The 19556-nt window shown below is 40.8% G+C and overlaps 1 protein-coding gene and 1 long non-coding RNA gene across 8 annotated transcripts; both read left to right on the top strand.

Annotated features, from left to right (window-relative positions):
• Positions 1-574: 574 nt before the first annotated feature.
• LOC106580209 (zinc finger protein 813-like) lies at positions 575-19226 on the top strand. 3 transcript variants are annotated; one of them, XM_014161031.2, is made up of 5 exons: positions 575-823; positions 2427-2754; positions 2929-3032; positions 7718-7820; positions 18031-19226. In XM_014161031.2, the coding sequence occupies exons 2-5, from the start codon at positions 2469-2471 to the stop codon at positions 18972-18974; spliced, it is 1437 nt and encodes a 478-aa protein (XP_014016506.1). In that variant the 5' UTR covers positions 575-823; positions 2427-2468; the 3' UTR covers positions 18975-19226. The 3 variants fall into 3 exon arrangements, with proteins under 3 accessions (XP_014016506.1, XP_014016505.1, XP_014016507.1); XM_014161032.2 differs by lacking the exon at positions 575-823 and having other exon boundaries at positions 1374-2754; positions 18031-18131; positions 18281-19225; XM_014161030.2 differs by lacking the exon at positions 575-823 and having other exon boundaries at positions 1371-2754; positions 18031-19225.
• On the top strand, positions 12945-16848 carry LOC123729341 (uncharacterized). Of its 5 annotated transcripts, none has more exons than XR_006761128.1 (5): positions 12945-15266; positions 15398-15628; positions 15841-16109; positions 16190-16340; positions 16445-16848. It is a non-coding gene; the product is annotated as an uncharacterized lncRNA (long non-coding RNA). The 5 variants fall into 5 exon arrangements; XR_006761127.1 differs by lacking the exon at positions 15398-15628 and having other exon boundaries at positions 12952-14413; positions 14535-15266; XR_006761125.1 differs by having other exon boundaries at positions 12954-15266; positions 15435-15628.
• Positions 19227-19556: the final 330 nt, after the last annotated feature.

A 19556-nucleotide genomic window follows, 5' to 3' on the forward strand; every position in this document is an offset into this window, starting at 1 on the left:
TGTTTTCAGCAGGAGCCATTTGCTTTCAAACCTGTGTTTTCCTTTGACTGGATTTGAAATATTGAGAAAGGTGTGTTTTGTCTGCTTACAGATTTTTCTAAATGAAATATTGCGAAAGGCCTGTTTTGTCTGCTTACAGTTTTTTTCAATGACAGATTTGCCGCACATTCCCGAATGTAGGCTATTCCTTGTTATTGGGCTATAATCCACAGCTAAACTATTTTTAAAAATAAACGATTGATCCTCTGTTACTAAATTATAGGCATTCTCATGGTGTAGTAGGCTATTCTGAATGATTTCATTTATTTCTGAACAGACAGTGGTTATTCTATAACTTTGACACATTTATTTAAATTGATCAGGGGTGCTGCAGTTCCTTCAGAACCCCTTTCGAGGCTTTGATTCTATAAGGAAATAAATGATGAAGTGCAACGCTGGAGAGATGAGAGTTGCAGGCTCATGTCTATCAGAGCAGAGGAGAGAGATCATAGAAAGTGAATCTCATTCTAGTTATGTAAGAGATACTGTCACGCTTCTCACACGGCAACGGCTATGCGTTGGTCTCAAATATAGGCTACAATGTTCCGCGAACCATAAACCGGGCCACCCCAACCCGAATCAACTCTTAGAATATTCACCCCACACAAAACCAATTAGTCGATATAAACGAAAACACGCGATATGAATCAGACCCACTAGTTGGTCAGAAGGTTCAAATCAACGTTTCATAGCGCAATTTTCGAGTAGGCAGTAATGCTCATTTTTATTGTGCTTTAACTGAAACTAGAAGAAGATCTTCTGATGTCCTTTCCCTTCATCAAAGGTACATAATATTATTTATTTTTTTTAGGTGTTTTTACCCCGGGATAGCCCGCTAATATGACCCATAGTAGGGAATAACATTTATTGAGTGTAATTCGATCTACAGTGCATCTACACCACGATATGAAACGTTGATTTGAACCTTCTGATCAACTAGTAGGTCAGGCGGCGCCCCAGTGTCTGATTCATATTGTTTGATTTCTGATGATAGTTGTCGATTATATCGACGGATTGCAATTGTATCGGGTGAAATATTAGCCCCGGGCAGAAAATCTATTTTTTCACATTGTTTTTTTGGGGGGCAGGAGAAATAACGAAGAGGCAACTCTAATTAACTTTAATAGTTTCATTCAAATGTTTACATTGCAAAAAGTTACTATTATTGTTCATGTCAGGAGAGGTACCGGATACGGCTAAATAGGTTGCAGAACAAAACAGTTCAAAATGGAGAGGTGCCGGTTCAAATTAAGCCCTGTTATTGACACTTGTCTATTACGTGGGGGACTTTTATTTTTTAAATTCGCAATTTCATGTCCCGGATGTACTTTTTTGTGTTGCTGACGAGTCGCTGATCGAGGTGTCTCGTTGGACATCGAGACCGTGTGGTTTTAGGGATAATATTCCAGGAATAATAGGAGCAAGTAGTTTGAATCAAATAATAGACAGAAATAAGGAGCAAAGCCTATCGGTTTTACTGTTGTTTGATGAAATGGTTCTCCAAACTTATGTAAAACCTGGATAAGGGATATACGCTATGAGACCGCATTCACAGAAGCCGCTGCAGTGTTACAATTGTAAAAAGTTTGGATACTTGGCAAGTGTTTGTCGAATGAATAAATATGTAGTAGTTGAAGAGTCGGATGAAACATGCTGTAATTGTGATGGGAATCATGTTCCAGAGTTCTTGGAGTGCCCTGTAAGGATGAAGGAGGTCGCAGTAACTAGGATCAGGGCCGTCCAGCAGATATTATATGTAGAGGCAGTGAAACTAGCTGGAGTGAGTAGATGGTAGTGGATGTCCCACAGTCTGCAGTGAATGCCATGCAGAATGATCCCCACACACTAATAGTGAAGAAGATGAAATGTGTTGCGTGTATAGCGCAAGTGATACATTTCAGAAGTCAAACTAAAAAAATCTAAGAAGCTAGACATCATTGTGAAGGGGGCCAATAGATTTATGGATCTCCAGGACTTTACAGCCAAAATGTTACAGGGAGTACTGAATGAAGAGGTTCCCCCTCCCATGTTCCTGAGCCTGTGTGGGGATCTGAATATTTAAATCCGACTGGAGTAGTTTTTTGTTTGAAATTCAGGGTAGTAGCGTGAATTTGGTTAGTGTTTTTTGATAATAAGTATGAATTTGTTCATCCAAAACATAATTTTCTTTGGGGGGTATTTTTTTTACTACCCCGTACAGTAGGTGGCGCAATACACATTATGAGTGTAGTCGGCCAATAAACTTCGAAGAAGACGCTGATCGAGACGCTAGTATGAATAAGCAAGACCTAGCAAGAATAATGCCGCCACTGTCTGTTTACATTTTAGTGATGCTACACTAAATGCACGGGCTTCTATACTTATACATACATTTTTTTCTTCTACAGTTCGTCCATTAACTTATTCTGAGGGAATTTCTGTTCCCGAAAATGGCAAATTCCGTTGCCCTTCACACTCAACTAGCGTCCATCATGGAGGTTTTGGCCAACGCGGCCGTGGCTGAAATCTGCGAGCTTGTTGACAATGGCTATGCGGTCCTGCATTCCGAGATATCTCGAGGGCAGAAGGAGAATGAAGCTTTGAGGAGAAAACTACGGCTGATGGACCTGAAAGTGTCTCGTGCAAGTACTCTGAGAGCGGGAATGGGGAGCTCCATCCTCGCGCACAGTTGCTCTCGAGCTCACCTTGGCATGGAATCGAAAATAACATCAAGCTGTAAGATTTGGTCGTGCCATTAGAACACGTACTAGCAACATTTATTAGTTACATCATTTTATAAACGAAACCACTTTATCAAGACAGCGTTAATACTGTGTGTGTGTGTGTGTGTGTGTGTGTGTGTGTGTGTGTGTGTGTGTGTAATCAATTTCTCATGTCTACTCATTTTAGGCGATATACAATGTCTGAGAGCAGTTGATTCCCAGTTGGTCACCAGCCTGTTTAGGGAGGGAAAGTCTTCAGGTGACACTGGACAGACTACCACACAGAGAAAGGTAAGCTTTACTTGTGCACGTGTTCCCCATTTCCCACACTATTTCAGTGCTTATCAACACAACCAGGTCTGGAAGCAAAAATAACATAGTAAGCAGGGCAAAACCGTTTTGGTGATTTCTGGTATATCATCAAAATAAATAAATCACAGCATGTTGTTTTTGACTCATTCAGCAATTATTACCTGGTTAAGAACAATACTATTGGAAATACATTTTGAAAGTTACATTTATATGCCTAAATTATGCTTGCTGTTGACAAGACATTTTGATAAATAGCCCAATGTCAAAACACAATTTGTGTCCAAGTCAATAACCAATATGCAGGAACAGTTCGATATACACATTTACTATTTTTAAGAAAGCACCTTATAAACTGCATAAATACCAAAACCCCTGTTGTTTTGACAAGTGGCAATACATTTATTTACCAAAACTAAAAACCACATGGAAACTGGATGAAGTTTTAAATCACTGGTTAAATGATAACCTACAGAACACAGTAAGCTACATTTTGGAATGTTACATTTGGATACGGGGGTCACGAAAACAGAAAGAGAAATGCAACACTGCTTTGTCAATTCCTTTGAAATCAACTGTGCGAGAGGGGGGGATGAGGCTGCGCTTCTTGTTAAAACTAACACAGCTCAAAAACCATCTGGGAATAATGTGTACATCACTTTTTAGAGGATAGACACATTTTTATGTGTTTCATTTTGATTCAAGTGGGTCGCCAATGCGGTAAGTGTATCACAACACTTTTTTTGTTAATCATTTCCATTGATTTCATGCTGAAATCAATAGAACAGACATTTGGGGTGTAGCGCTCTTTAAACTATGTGTTCAAAGGCCACACAGAAACTTGGAATAACCTATACGTCAGGGATATATTTAACTAGGTAGGCCAGTTGACAACAAGTTCTCGTTTACAACTGCGACCTGGCCAAGATAAAGCAAAGCAGTGCAACAAAAACAACACAGAGTTACACATGGAATAAACAAACGTACAGTCAATAACACAATAGAAAAATATGTATACAGTGTGTGCAAGTTAAGTAAGGAGGTGGTGAAGTAATTACAATTTAGCAATAAACAATGCTGAACTAAAATATAGACACAACATGCAACATTTCAAATATTTTACTGAGTTACAGTTCATATGAGAATCAGTCAATTTAAATAAATTCTATAGGCCCTAATTTGTGGATTTCACATGACTGAGAATACAGATATGCATCTGTTGGTCACAGATACCTTTAAAAAATGTACCTCAGGATCTTGTTACGATATTTCTGTGCATTCAAATTGCCATTGATAAAATGCAATTGTGTTCGTTGTCCGTAGCTTATGCCTTCCCATACCATAACCCCACCGCCACCATCCCGTTATCACTCTGTTCACAACGTTGACATCAGCAAACCCTTCGTACGCACAACGTCACACACGTGGTCTGTGGTTTTGAGGCTGGTTGGACGTACTGCCAAATTCTCTAAAACTACGTTGGAGGCTGCTTATGGCAGAGAAATTAACGTTAAATTATCTGGCAACAGCTCTGGTGGACATTCCTGCAGTCAACATGCCAAGTGCATGCTCCCTCAACTTCAGACATCTGTGGCATTGTTGTGTGACAACTGTACATTTTAGAGTGGCTGTTTATTGTCCCCAGAACAAGGTGCACCTGTGTAATGATCATGCTGTTGAAATCAGCTTCTTGATATGCCACACCTGTCAGGTGGATGGATTTTCTTGGCAAAGGAGAAATGCTCACTAGCAGGGATGTAAACTAATTTGTGTACAATATTTGAGAGAAATAAGCTTTTTGTGCGTATGGAACATTTCTGGAATCTTATTTCAGCTCATGAAACATGGGACCAACACTTTACATGTTGCGTTTATTTTTTTGTTCAGTGTAGATACAACCACAGGCCGATTCTTTTATTGAGCCGATGATCAGGGGCCCGGAACATAATTACAAATAATTTGTAGAATGCAAATTGACCGCAAGAAGCCCGAACGGATATCACATTTGACTAAAGCATAATCATTTCAAACCTTGCTTACATCCTAAGTATACGATCACATACACTGAGTGGACAAACCATTAGGAACACCTTCCTAACACCTTCCAAAAGTGAACAAACCACTTCTTTAAGTTAACTTCAACGAATCACGACGCGCCATAAGATATCAAGTGATAACGGTTGGCTGCTATTTAAGTGATAGTTGGACTGTAAAATCTGTATATTGGTGTGGCTAGTGACTTTTATAGCGAGACCTCCCAAAATGTTCCATGCCATTTGAGTCCTAAAATTAACTCTGAATACTAAAGGCCTCAGTCTGCATGCTTACCATCTGAAACAGTTTGGAACAGTTCAGACATTTTGATGTTTATTTTTTTGGCAAGAGTTATTTCGGCTGTTCGTGCACACAACCTTTTTTCTCGAGGCAAGCCAAATTTCAGTAGCCGACGTCTACGCCCCTTCCTCGGTCATTGGTCAACAGTAGGGAGTCTTCAATGAAGTGTCAAGATGGACAGACAGTACTATTGCTGCTTTTTTTTCTCATTTTTCAAGTGAAGGTCTTTTTAAGGGAGTATGCGAACACACTCGCTTGTCGGTGCCAGCCGAACAGAAGGATGCAGAAGCCTTAACTCCTGCACTCCCCAGTATGTGTGACAAAATCAACGGTACAAAACCAACTATATATTGATCTGTTGTAGCCCAGATTTGGGCATTGATGAACGCCTAAATTGGAACGCAGTGGTTGTACAGTAACATGCCATACATGACATCAGAGCTCTGGGTCTGCACTTCAGTGCTGCATGGGTTTTGACTGACAGCTGCACCTCACGCGACAAGAAGTTGCCCCTGTCCCGCCCGCTAATTGGGCAACATTTTCACATGTTTTGTTGCCTGAGTGAGGGAAATGCTGTAAATTAAGAGGACTAAGTATTTTGAAAGATGAGATGTTGAGGATTATAATAAATACCGCTTAGATGACAAACAAGCCAAACACCCATAATTTAAAATGTGCATTTCGTATTTCCATATCATGAAACGTATCATGTACATTGTCAATGTTTATGATCACTATGTTTGATGTACAAGATGAAATGGCATCATACCCTTAGGCTCATTCTGTTCAGAACAACTATGTTTGTCTGTTAAGAGAATTTGCTGCTGCACAGGCACCTGAATGCACTCATGACTCCTTTCTATGCTCACAAATTATGATAGGCTTTCACAATGCAATTCAGGGAAAACTAAAACTGTGATCCATATTTTATAACTTAGCTAGTCATGTTTGCAATAGAACAGGCTTTCAAATGCTGCCCACTTGACCCAGATTGTGATTCATAATGGACTATTTTTGGATTGCGTAAACAACAGTTATTGTGTTGGCAAGGATGCAGGGTTATGTTCCAAACAAAACAACTACAAGTGTGCTTGCTCTAGTTCCTCAACGGCACAGCTAGGAGTACTCCAAAAAGCTTATAGTTGAAGACTCTGAGTCATAAAAGTGCATTGAAATTACTTTGGAGCTGTGCACACTTTGGAGAGGTGTGTGGCCACTTGGAGACACCAGTTAGTCCTCACTCAAACCCTTGTCATTTTTTTTGTCTTATGTTGCACCTACCCCACATTTTCCAGGAATATTCTTAGCATGTTACTGAATGTATCCAGAGTATTTTCAGAATTTATCCACAAATGCACTGAAAAGTACAGTAAATGTAAAATTCACAAAATGTAATGTTTGGATTCAGTCTTGTCAGGTGAACTGTTGTCCTCACCTTTGTGATCAAAACTGTGCCCTGTCAGTTGTTACCATGGTTATGCATATGCTGTTCATATTTATTCTGTAAGAAACATTTTAATTTATCCCTATCCATATAGGCCAATTTCCACAAGTATAAAGGGTTAAGCAACCGATCTTATGTCATCGTGTCGATTTTTATTCTAACATCACCAATCTGAGGTAAAAGGATGTGTAATTTCACTAAGTTGTATTGGGTGAAAATGCAAGCTTGTGTAAGGTAGTAACATGAACTGACCACATTAGGGAAATTAGCACAATGTAAAAAAATATCATATGGCAAAATAATTCAACATGCCAATTTAAGATGATAGTGTGCACTGTGTTGCGCACTCACAAACTATTGCAACAATGACATACATTTCTTAATTATTTAATTATTTAGAGAGAAAAAATGCTCCGGGCGCTCCCAAGATTAGAGCATTCATTGTGTCTGTGCAGCAACCTGAACGTTTCAAGTCCCTACCTATAGCCCACCCATGCTAGTGGTCATCTTGCAGTCAAGTGATGCTGTTTTACCTGTTTACTGTGCTGTTAGTGTTCTTAAGTTATCTTTTTCAGTTTTCTTTGACTGACATGTGAACAGAGTACATTTTCTCAGTTAGTGGATTATTCCCAGTTACAGTGCATTCAGAAAGTATTCATACCCCTTGACTTATTCCACAATAAATTAGCAAACATTTCTAAAAACATGTTTTCACTTTGTCATTATTGTGTATTGGTGTGTAGATGGGTGAGAGAAATCTTTTTAATACATTTTTGAATTCAGGCTGTAACAAAACTAAATGTGGAATAAGTCGAGGGTTATGAATACTTTCTGAAGGCACTGGATATCTGGTATCCCAACTGATTTTACACTACATTGTGTCCAACAGCCTGCAGCATTCGATGATATAAAGCCCAAATCACCTACCATCAAAGAGGAGAGGCAGGAAGAAGCCTGGGAGAATCATGACCAACAAGAGAGACAGAGCACCGGTAAGTAAATGGGAGACCAACTAAATCAAGTCTTTTCCTTATGCCTTTTGGGAAAAAGTGTTGTATTACGCACATCTCTACACTCAGGTTCTGGGCTGTACCATTTTGCCTTTTTTCCATGAATATAACAAGCTTTTATATATGTAAAAAAAAAAAATGCTGTCATGTAAAATTATTGTAATAATGTTAGACTGCGTACTGCATACAATGCTTACATTTGATTTAATTATAAATGTTTCAGATTTCATGCCAATATTTTGGCTTTCATATAGACTAGATTTACAGTGCATTCGGAAAGTTTTTTTGTCCCCCTTATCAATCTACACAATACCACATAATGACAAAGCAAAAACATGTTTTATATAAATTTTAGCAAGTGTATTAAAAATAAAAACGGAAATATCACATTTACATAAGTATTCAGACTAGAGGTCCACCGATTAATCGGAATGACCGATTAATTAGGGCCAATTTCAAGTTTTCATAACAATCAGTAATTGGCATTTTTGGACACCGATCATGGCCGATTACATTGCACTCCACGAGGAGACTGCGTGGCAGGCTGACTACCTGTTATGCGAGTGCAGCAAGGAGCCAAGGTAAGGTGCTAGCTAGCATTAAACGTATCTTATAAAAAACAATCAATCTTAACATAATCACTAGTGTAGCTACACTAGTTTATCTAGCTTGTCCCGCGTTGCATATAATCGATGCGGTGCCTGTTAATTTATCATTTAATCATAGCCTACTTCGAAACGGGTGATTTAACATCCACATTTGTGAAAAAAGCACTGCCGTTGCACCAATGTGTACCTAACCATAAACATCAATGCCTTTCTTAAAATCAATACACAAGTATATCTTTTTAAACCTGCATATTTAGTTAACATTGCCTGCTAACATGATTTTTTTTTAACTAGGGAAATTGTGTCACTTCTCTTGCGTTCTGTGCAACAGAGTCGGGGTATATACAGCAGTTTGGGCCGCCTGGCTCGTTGCGAACTGTGTGAAGACTATTTCTTCCTAACAAAGACAGCCAACTTCTCCAAACGGGGGATGATTTAACAAAAGCGCAATCGTTGCACGAATGTACCTAACCATAAACATCAATGCCTTTCTTAAAATCAATACACAGAAGTATATTTTTTTAACCCTGCATATTTAGTTAAAAGAAATCCAGGTTAGCAGGCAATATTAAACTAGGGAAATTGTGTCACTTCTCTTGCGTTCATTGCACGCAGAGTCGGGGTATATGCAACAGTTTGGGCCACCTGGCTCGTTGCGAACTAATTTGGCAGAATTTTACGTAATTATTACATAACATTGAAGGTTGTGCAATGTAACAGGAATATTTCGACTTATGGATGCCACCCGTTAGATAAAATACGGAACGGTTCCATATTTCACTGAAAGAATAAACGTTTTGTTTTCGAATTTATAGTTTCTGGATTTGACCATATTAATGACCTAAGGCTCGTATTTCTGTGTTATTATGTTATAATTAAGTCTATGATTTTAAGTCTGACTGAGCGGTGGTAGGCAGCAGCAGGCTCGTAAGCATTCATTCATTCAGCACTTTCGTGTGTTTGCCAGCAGCTCTTCGCTGTGCTTCAAGCATTAAGCTGTTTATGACTTCAAGCCTATCAACTCCCAAGATTAGGCTGGTGTTACCGATGTGAAATTGCTAGCTAGTTAGCGGGGTGCGCGCTAATAGCGTTTCGGTGACGTCACTTGCGCTGAGACCTTGAAGTAGTTGTTCCTCTTGCTCTGCAAGGGCTTTTGTGGAGCGATGGGTAACGATGCTTCGAGGGTGGCTGTTGTCGATGTGTTCATGGTTCGAGCCCAGTTAGGGTGCGAGGAGAGGGATGGAAGCTATACTGTTACACTGGCAATACTAAAGTGCCTATAAGAACATCCAATAGTCAAAGGTATATGAAATACAATTGGTATAGCGAGAAATAGTCCTATAATTCCTATAATAACTACAACCTATAACTTCTTACCTGGGAATATGGAAGACTCATGTTAAAAGGAACCACCAGCTTTTATATGTTCTCATGTTCTGAGCAAGGAACTTAAACGGTAGCTTTTTTACAATACACATTACATTGCACTTTTACTTTCTTCAACACTTTGTTTTTGCATTATTTAAACCAATATTGAACATGTTTCATTATTTATTTGAGGCTAAATTGATTTTGTTGATGTATAATATTAAGTTAAAATAAAAGTGTTCATTCAGTATTGTTGTAATTGTCATTATTACAAAAAAACTATAATAATCGTCCGATTTAATCGGCATCGGGGTTTTGTGGTCATCCAATAATCGGATCGATTTCGGCGTTGAAAAATCATAATCGGTCGACCTCTAATTCAGACCCTTTACTCAGTACTTTGTTGAAGCACCTTTGGCAGCGATTACAGCCTTGAGTGTTCTTGAGTATGACGTTTGGGGAGTTTCTCCCATGCTTCTCTTCAGATCCTCTCAAGCTCTTTCAGGTTGGATGGGGAGCATTGCTGGCACAGCTATTTTCCGGTCTCTCCAGATATGTTAGATCGGGATCAAGTCCGGGCTCTGGCTGGGCCACTCAAGTACAATCAGAGACTTGTCTCGAAACCACTCCTATGTTGTCTTGGCTGTGTGCTTAGGGTCGTTGTCCTGTTGGAAGGTGAACCTTCGCCCCAGTCTGAGATCCTGAGCGCTCTGTACTTTGTTCCGTTCATCTTTCCCTCGATCCTGACTAGTCTTTCGGTCCCTGCCTCCAAAAAACATCCCCACAGCATAATGATGCCACCACCATGCTTCTGCGTAGGGATGGTGCCAGGTTTCCTCCAGATGTGACGCTTGGCATTCAGGCCAAAGAGTTCAGTCTTGGTTTAATCAGACCAGAGAATCTTGTTTCCTTTAGGTGCCTTTTGGCGGCCAGCTCTAGGAGGAGTCTTGGTGGTTCCAAACTTCTCCCCTTGAAGAATGATGGAGGCCATTCTAAGGAACCCTCAATGCTGCAGACATTTTTTGGTACCCTTTCCCAGATCTGTGTCTCGACACAATCCTGTCTTGGTGCTCTACAGACAACCCTTTCCCATATTTGTGTCTCGACACAATCCTGTCTAGGAGCTCTATAGACAATTCCTTCGACCTCATGTCTTGGTTTTTGCTTTGACATGCACTGTCAACTGTGGGACATTATATAGACAGGTGTGTGCCTTTCCAAATCATGTCTAATCAATTGAATTTACCACAGGTCGACTCCAATCAAGTTGTAGAAACATCTCAAGAATGGTCAATGGCGACAGAATGTACCTGAGCTCAATTTCGAGTCTCAGAGCAAAGGGTCTGAATACCTATGTAAATAATCTACAGTTGAAGTCGGAAGTTTACATACACCTTAGCCAAATACATTTAACCTCTATGGGCTAAATGTTGGTGCACTCCATCAACAGCAGGTGCATTTCAAGAGCGGCAAATTTGAATCCAAATAAATGTCAAAATTCAAATTTTTCAAACATACAACTATTTTACACCCTTTGAAAGATAAACATCTCCTTAATCTAACCACGTTTTACGATTTCAAAAAGGTTTTACGGCGAAAGCATAAATTTAGAGTATGTTAGGACAGTACATTTACAAGAGTTGTGTGTAATGTTTTGTCAATTCAAAGACAGGGTCACCAAAACCATAAAACCAGCTAAAATGATGCACTAACCTTTTACAATCTCCATCAGATGACACTCATAGGACATTATGTTAGACAATGCATGCATTTTTAGTTCTATCAAGTTCATATTTATATCCAAAAACAGCGTTTTACTATGGCATTGATGTTGAGGAAATCGTTTCCCTCCAATAACCGGCAGTCAAGTCAGTACCACAAATTAAATAATTAAAATTAGAAAACATTGGTAAAATATTATATTGTCATTTAAAGAATTATAGATTTACATCTCTTGAACGCAATCAACTTGCCAGATTTAAAAATAACCTTACTGGGAAATCACACTTTGCAATAATCTGAGCACTGCGCCCAGAAAAATACGCGTTGCGATACAGACTAGACGTCATGTTGGGGAGATCTAAAATCGAAAATACTATGTAAATAATCCATTACCTTTGATTCTCTTCATCAGATGTCACTTCCAGGTATCACAGGTCCATAACGAATGTAGTTTTGTTCAAAAAAGCTCATCATTTATGTCCAAAAATCTCCGTCTTGTTAGCACATGATCTAAGCCAGCCGGACTTCTCGTCATGAACGAGGGGAAAAAATATATTTACGTTCGTTCAAACATGTCAAACGTTGTATAGCATAAATCATTAGGGCCTTTTTTAACCAGAACATGAATAATATTCAAGGTGGACGAATGCATTCTCTTTTATAACGTATTGGAACGAGGGTACCCAACATGAACTCGCGCGCCAGGTGTCTAATGGGCCATCATCGTTCCATGGCTCTTGTTCGGTCAGATCTCCCTCCAGAAGACTCAAAACACTTTGTAAAGGCTGGTGACATCTAGTGGAAGCAATAGGAAGTGCCAAAATATTCCTCAGCCCCTGTGTTTTTCAATGGCATAGGTTTAAAGGTAATACAACACATCAGGTATCCACTTCCTGTCAGAAAATGTCTCAGGGTTTTGCCTGCCAAATGAGTTCTGTTATACTCACAGACACCATTCAAACAGTTTTAGAAACTTTAGAGTGTTTTCTATCCATATATAATAAGTATATGCATATTCTAGTTACTGGGTAGGATTAGTAACCAGATTAAATCGGGTACATTTTTTTATCCAGCCGTGCAAATACTGCCCCCTAGCCCTAACAGGTTAAACTCCGTTTTTCACAATTCCTGACCTTTAATCAGAGTAAAAATTCCCTTTCTTGGGTCAGTTAGGATCACAACTTTATTTTAAGAATGTGAAATGTCAGAATGATAGTAGAATGATTTATTTCAGCTTTTATTTCTTTCATCACATTCCCAGTGGGTCAGAAGTTTACATACACTCAATTAGTATTTGGTAGCATTGCCTTTAAACGGTTTAACTTGTGTCAAACGTTTCGGGTTGCCTTCCACAAGCTTCCCATAATAAGTTGGGTGAATTTTGGCTCATTCCTCCTGACAGAGCTGGTGTAACTGAGTCAGGTTTGTATGCCTCCTTGCTCGCACACGCTTTTTCAGTTCTGCCCACAAATTGTCTATAGGATTGAGGTCAGAGCTTTGTGATGGTCCCTCCAATACCTTGACTTTGTTGTCCTTAAGCCATTTTTCCACAACTTTTGAAGTTTGCTTGGCCACATGGTCGCAAATGGTTCTTCCAAATGGACAAAGCTTTAACTTCCTGACTGATGTCTTGAGATGTTGCTTCAATATATCCACATAATTTCCCTTCTTCATGGTGCCATCTATTTTGTGAAGTGCACCAGACCCTCCTGCAGCAAAGCACCCCCACAACATGATGCTGCCACCCCGTGCTTCACGGTTGGGATGGTGTTCTTCGGCTTCAGGGCTCTACAGTGCGAGTATTTCACTCGCATTTCCCCCTAAAAATAGATATGTGCGAACCGGAAAAAATATTTACGAGCACTGTGCGCGATTTAAAGATTACAACCTACCGTAATCTATTTTCCCCCCGCTGCTAATTGTTTAAAAACTACAAGTCCCACATTCCACAAGCGGCATGCGCCAACCACAGTAGCTTTCTGTGATGACGCAGTCCAGTCAGAGAGAGAAAGGTGAACACTGGAAAATAGTATCGGTATAGGCTATAAGTTAACGTGCAGACATCGCAAAAATGAAGCCCATTCAATTTTATTTTAATCGACAAGGAGAAAGAGGAATCCAGCGAGGGGGATTCGCAAGTTTCAACTAATGAAGCCTCTTCACAAGGTTTACCTGAGGCGGCTAATGTTGACATGGCGGCTAACGTTAGGGATGCTGAGAACAACGTTAGCGAAGCTACCGTGACGCCCGCTGTCACTTCAACGTCCACTGTGGCGGGAGAACATATAGATTCAATGCGAATTGGCTCAAATTGTTCCCATGGCTAGAGTTAGAAAACAACGTCATGTTCTGCAAATATTGTAGAATGCAGAAGGAAACCCGCATCTGAAAAGAGAGCGTAACGAAACATAACATCTCGCGGCGGTATATCCAGTTCAAAGATCTGTACCAGTTGAGACAGGAGAAACCATCAGGCATGGTGTCAGCAGCCTTGAGGTGGCAAGTGCTGCTGTCTGAGGAGGAGAAGAGGAGGCAGCTGAAAATAAAGATAAACATCGCATACTTCATTGCGAAAGAACAAGAACCTTTCGTCAAATTTGTGCCGCTTATCAGACTCCACCACAAAAACGGAGTTGACATTAATCCCACAGAAGACAATGATGTAAGATGTGCAGAGATGATCGGTCAAATTGCTGACATAATGAGAGAGCCTGTCAGCGAAGCCGAAAGCCGCGAAGTATCTTGCGGTTCTAATAGACGGAGACACTGATATATCCAACACCGAATGCGAGATTGTCTACGTACGCTTGTTGGAGGATGGGAAGCCAGTCAATCTCTTGGTCGGACAACAGACCCTTGAGCACTCTCATGCCATTGGTGAGTTGTTCCTCTTCATAGGCTTTATTCTTGTGTAAAGTCTAATCATTATTCATAATGGAGATAATTTAGTTTGTCAAAATACTTTTGTATAATTGTTTTTTTTGTGTTGTCATTCAAGGTGTTTTGGATGCCACCAAGGCCACATTTTGTGCTGTTTGCCCAGAGGAGGATGGAGGGTCAATGATGACGAAGTGCATCTCCTTCGGGGCAGATGGTGCCTCCGTGAACATGGTCCACTGTGGGGGAGTGATTGCCCACCTGCAGAGAGAGGCGGGGGGGGCATATAATCCCAATCCACTGTATGTCACATAGATTTGTAACTAATATCTAATAATCTCTGATTTAGTTTTATCTGCTGGCAGAGAATGTTAAACAATACAGTGTGTGTGTCTGTGTGCGTGCGCTAAGTGCTGGAATGGTAAATACCACAGAATTATTATTTTCTGTTGGCACAAGAGACGGGGGGAAGGAGACGGTGAATTGTTTGGATGATTCTGTTCTGACTTTTACAGACTACAGCTGGCAATACTGACCATTCAGAAGAAAGCCAAAGCTGTCTGTCGTGTACGATCTTCTGAATCTGATATGGAAGACGTATCACTTCAGCGGAAAATGCAAACGAGAGTTCTATGTTCTCGGGCAAGAGCTCGGTGTGGATATTTGCACACTGTCTAGCGTCAAGGGTACTTGCTGGATCCCCCATGTCCACAGAGCCCTCAAAATGTTCCTACGGCATGGACAAGACAAGGACCTTGCCACTGACGAAGACCAGTGCACCGTTGTTCTGCAGCACATGGAGCACCTGGCCGTAGCATCAACAACAGCGGAAGTTCAAGGGCGGGCAAAGAAGGTCAGTTTTACACAGGAAATATAGTACCACACTAGTTGTAAAAAAAAAAATTCAAGACTCAAATGAACTTTCAGAATCAAGTAAATGAGAGGTGACAGTTTATTTACTCACAGATAAAGCGGGAAATGGAGGATGCACTCTTTTGTGTATTCTGCCATTTTCTTTCAGACATGTTTGAGGAGCTATCCTCATTTAGCCTCACCCTGCAAAGGAATGACCTGATCCTCCCCCAAGACACATCAGAGTTGAGGAAGACAATGACCAGACTGGAAGCACTAAAGCTTAGGGCAAAGGCAGGAGGCATGCTGGAGAAGATCCAGACCATGCTTGCTCAGCAGCAGGGTGATGAGAGGAGATTCCAGGTGTGTTAGGATGAGAGCTTGCTAGGATGTAAGAGAAATCAATGATTAAGACTGATTCTCACACTGAGAATCTATGTATTCGTTGCCCAATAGAACAATTTGTGGATAAGGAGGGAAATGCAGTGGAGAAGTCTTTACATTTTTTTAATGGGAGACAGACAAATGGCCAGACATTTCATTGTGTGTTGGTGTGTGTGTTATTTCTGTTAAAGGCAATAACACTGAAGGGGAATCTGAAAGGCTTCACGGACCTCACCAATCCCCAGCTGAAGCAGCGCATGGAGGTGGCCGTCAACATCGGCGTGGATGATCTCAAAGCCAGGTTTGGTGGTTTGCTGAAGGATGAGGGTGTCCAGACCCCAGTGGAGTCTTTCAGACTGCTAAACCCTGACACATGACCAGAAGACCAGGCCAGCCTCCTCACCTTTGGCGATGATGGTGTGGCATACCTGATGAGGCATTTCAAGGAGCCTCTAGAGAGGTAAGAATTTATTTGACACTGCATTGCCATATGTGACAATGTTATGTTTGCATATTTGCAAACTCACTTGCTCTGTTCAGTCCTGCAGATCGGGGTGCAACATGGCTGCAATCCAGGATGAGTGGCAGGGGCTGAAAATCCTGGTCAGCCACAATTTCAAGGACAAGTGCTACAGTGGCCTGTGGGAGACCATGTTGACAAAGGACCCCTACAGGCACTAACTATTACAAGGTAGAGTAACAGTCCTGAGTGGTTATGTATGGTATCCTCTGGTTGGTTTTGATAAGTTAATGGTAAGAGTTTAAATGAAATTGAAAGATATAATTTTTCCCTAGAACATACTGGAGTTGGTGCAGCTTATGCTGGTGGGGCCCATTTCAGCTGCCCAGTGTGAGCGAGGCTTCTCTGCGCAGAACCGGATTAAGAATTCGACAAGAAGCTGCCTTGGGGTCTCCACCACCGAAGACCTGATGAGGATCAGGCTGGAGGGGTCTTCTGTCAAGGAGTTTGATCCCACTCCTGCCGTGGACCGCTGGCTGACCTCTAAGCGTGCCAGACAGCCAACATACAAAAGCAGCCGGACAACTGATATCCTTTGCGTCAAGTAGGCATGGGTCAATGTGTGATTTTGGTGATATGTGCTGTTCCACAGATGTGTGTCCCTTAGTACACGCTCACACACACAGTATAAATATGTATGTAATAAATTGTTTGTTAATAAACTCTGTGTTACATTTTTCACTGTGCTCCTAAATTTCTTTGTGTGCTCCTACATTTTCTTTCGTTTAGGAGCGCATGTACTCCTTGGGAAAAAGGTTAGTGTAGAGCCCTGGGCTTGCAAGCCTCCCCCTTTTTACTCCAAACATAACAAGGGTCATTATGGCCAAAGAGTTTATTTTGGTTTCGTCAGACCAGAGGACATTTCTCCAGTTGCAAACCGTAGTCTGACTTTTTTATGGCGGTTTTGGAGCAGAGGCTTCTTCCTTGCTTTCAGGTTATGTCAATATAGGACTTGTTTTACTGTGGATATAGATACTGTTGTATCTGTTTCCTCCAGCATCTTCACGAGGTCCTTTGCTGTTGTTCTGGGATTGATTTGCACTTTTCGCCCCAAAGTACGTTCATCGCTAGGAGACAACGCGTCTCCTTCCTGAGCAGTATTACGGCTGCGTGGTCCCATGGTGTTTTACTTGCAAACTATTGTTCGTACAGATGAACAGATTTTGGCTGATTTCTTTTGATTTTCCCGTGATGTCAAGTAAAGAGGCACTGAGTTTGAAGGTAGTCCTTGAAATACATCCACAGGTACACCTCAATTGACTCAAATGATGTCAATTAGCTTATCAGAAGCTTCTAAAGCCATGAAATCATTTTCTGGAATTTTCCAAGCTGTTTAAAGGCACAGTCAACTTAGGGTATGTAAACTTCTGACCCACTGGAATTGTGAATTATCAGTGAAGTAATCTGTCTGTGAACAATTGTTGGAAAAATGACTTGTGTCATGCACAAAGTAGATGTCCTAACCGACTTGCCAAAACTATAGTTTGTTAACAAGAAATCGTTGAAGTGGTTGAAAAACGAGTTTTAATGACTAAGTTTATGTAAACTTCCGACTTCAACTGTATTTCTGTTAGAAATTTTCACTATTTTATATTTAAAAAATATATATAATAATTGTTTTCGCTTTGTCGTTGTGGGTTATTTGATGTAGACTGATGAGGAAAACATTTATTTAATAAATGTTAGAATAAGGCTGTAACTTTTTCCACAATTTGTTAAGGGGTCTGAATACTTTCTGAATGCACTGTAAAGCAATACATTTATCTGAAATTGCTCATACCCTAAGACTGATTTGTGATATTTGATGATTACTTTCATGATGATCATCCATTTTATATTCACACGCTTATTTATTTTGCAGAAGCTTTAAATCATGTTGATGGAGGAGAAATGCATTCCAGCATCGATACAGAGGCTGCTCAACCAATCAGTAAACAGGAGAACACCAGCTCTTGTATGTGGGTGAGTGGTGAAACCGACAACTGCAGCCTCTTGCCAGAATCAATTAAAAACCTGAGTGTGAACAAAATATCTCAAAACCCACGATTGGGAAATGGTGATGGAATACCTGACCATGTTGGCTTTGATTGTATGCTGTTTGACCTCCCCAGACAACTTGGGACCTTTAGCACACAGGGTCATGGGACTGATCTTCCTGACTGCTCTTACTCTCGTGTGGATGTCGTACCTATTCACTCTGATTCAGAGAATGGTCTTCCCTATGTGATGAACAAGCTGAGTTGCCCCATAACTGAGCACAAACAACCTGTAGGTTACAGAGACAATAGACAGATGGCATCATTGCCCTCAGATGAGCCTCACATGACTGTACGAAAAGGCATGGATACTGGATCCAATGCTTTGTTGATGAAGGATGGTTTGGTCACCCATGACCGTCATAATAACGGCGCTGCAAGTTACACCACTGACTGCACAGCAGGTAAGCTGTTAATTTGTAGTTTCTGTGGTAAGACTTTGGCTTGTCTGCAGACCCTCAAGACACACCTGAGGGTTCACACCGGGGAGAAGCCGTTCAGCTGCATGAAGTGCGGGAAGTGCTTCTCCGATTCCAGCAACTTCAAGCGACACCAGAGCGTTCACACGGGGGAGAGACGCTACGGCTGCAGCCACTGCGGCAAACGCTTTGCCCAGTCAGGCTCACTCAAAGACCACCTGAAGGTACACACAGGATGCAAGCAGTTCAGATGCCCACAGTGTGGAAAGACTTTCATATCGGCCAATCACCTCAAGAGACACGTTATTGTCCACAATGGAGAAAGACTTTTACCAACAACTTTTCAATGAATGAAAGCATGCCGAAACATGCTTCAACCAGCTTGAACAAAAAAGGAATCTGGTGCTCGACTGAGGGACTAGATAATCCAAAAAGTATTCCATACACTTTTTAATTAGTGTTTTTGTAACTACAGTACCAGTCCAAATTTTGGACACACCTACTCATTCAAGGGTTTTTCTTTTATTTTTACTTTTTTCTACATTTATAGAATAATAGTGTAGACATCAAAACTGACATAACATATGGAATCATGTAGTAACCAAAAATGTTTTAAACAAATCAAAATGTATTTGAGATTGTTCAAAGTAGCCACCCTTTGCCTTGATGACAGCTTTGCACACTCTTGGGATTCTCTCAACCAGCTTCAACTGGAATGCTTTTCCAACAGTCTTGAAGGAGTTCACACGTGCTGAGCACTTGTTAGTTGCTTTTCACTCTGCGGTCCAACTCATCCCAAACCATCTCAATTGGTTTGAGGTCGGTTGATTGTGGAGGCCAGGTCATCTGATGCAGCACACCATCACTCTCCTTCTTGGTCAAATAGCCCTTACTCAGCCTGGACGTGTGTTGGGTCATTGTCCTGTTGAAAA

The sequence above is a fragment of the Salmo salar genome, chromosome ssa20 (assembly GCF_905237065.1).
Source record: "Salmo salar chromosome ssa20, Ssal_v3.1, whole genome shotgun sequence".
Classification (NCBI taxonomy): Eukaryota; Metazoa; Chordata; class Actinopteri; order Salmoniformes; family Salmonidae; genus Salmo; species Salmo salar.

Coding starts and splice junctions, on each gene's coding strand:
- LOC106580209 (XM_014161031.2), top strand. CDS start 2,469: ATGGCAAATTCCGTTGCCCTTCACACTCAACTAGCGTCCATCATGGAG. Junction 2,755..2,928: donor ATCGAAAATAACATCAAGCT/GTAAGATTTGGT, acceptor TACTCATTTTAG/GCGATATACAATGTCTGAGA. Junction 3,033..7,717: donor AGACTACCACACAGAGAAAG/GTAAGCTTTACT, acceptor TGTGTCCAACAG/CCTGCAGCATTCGATGATAT.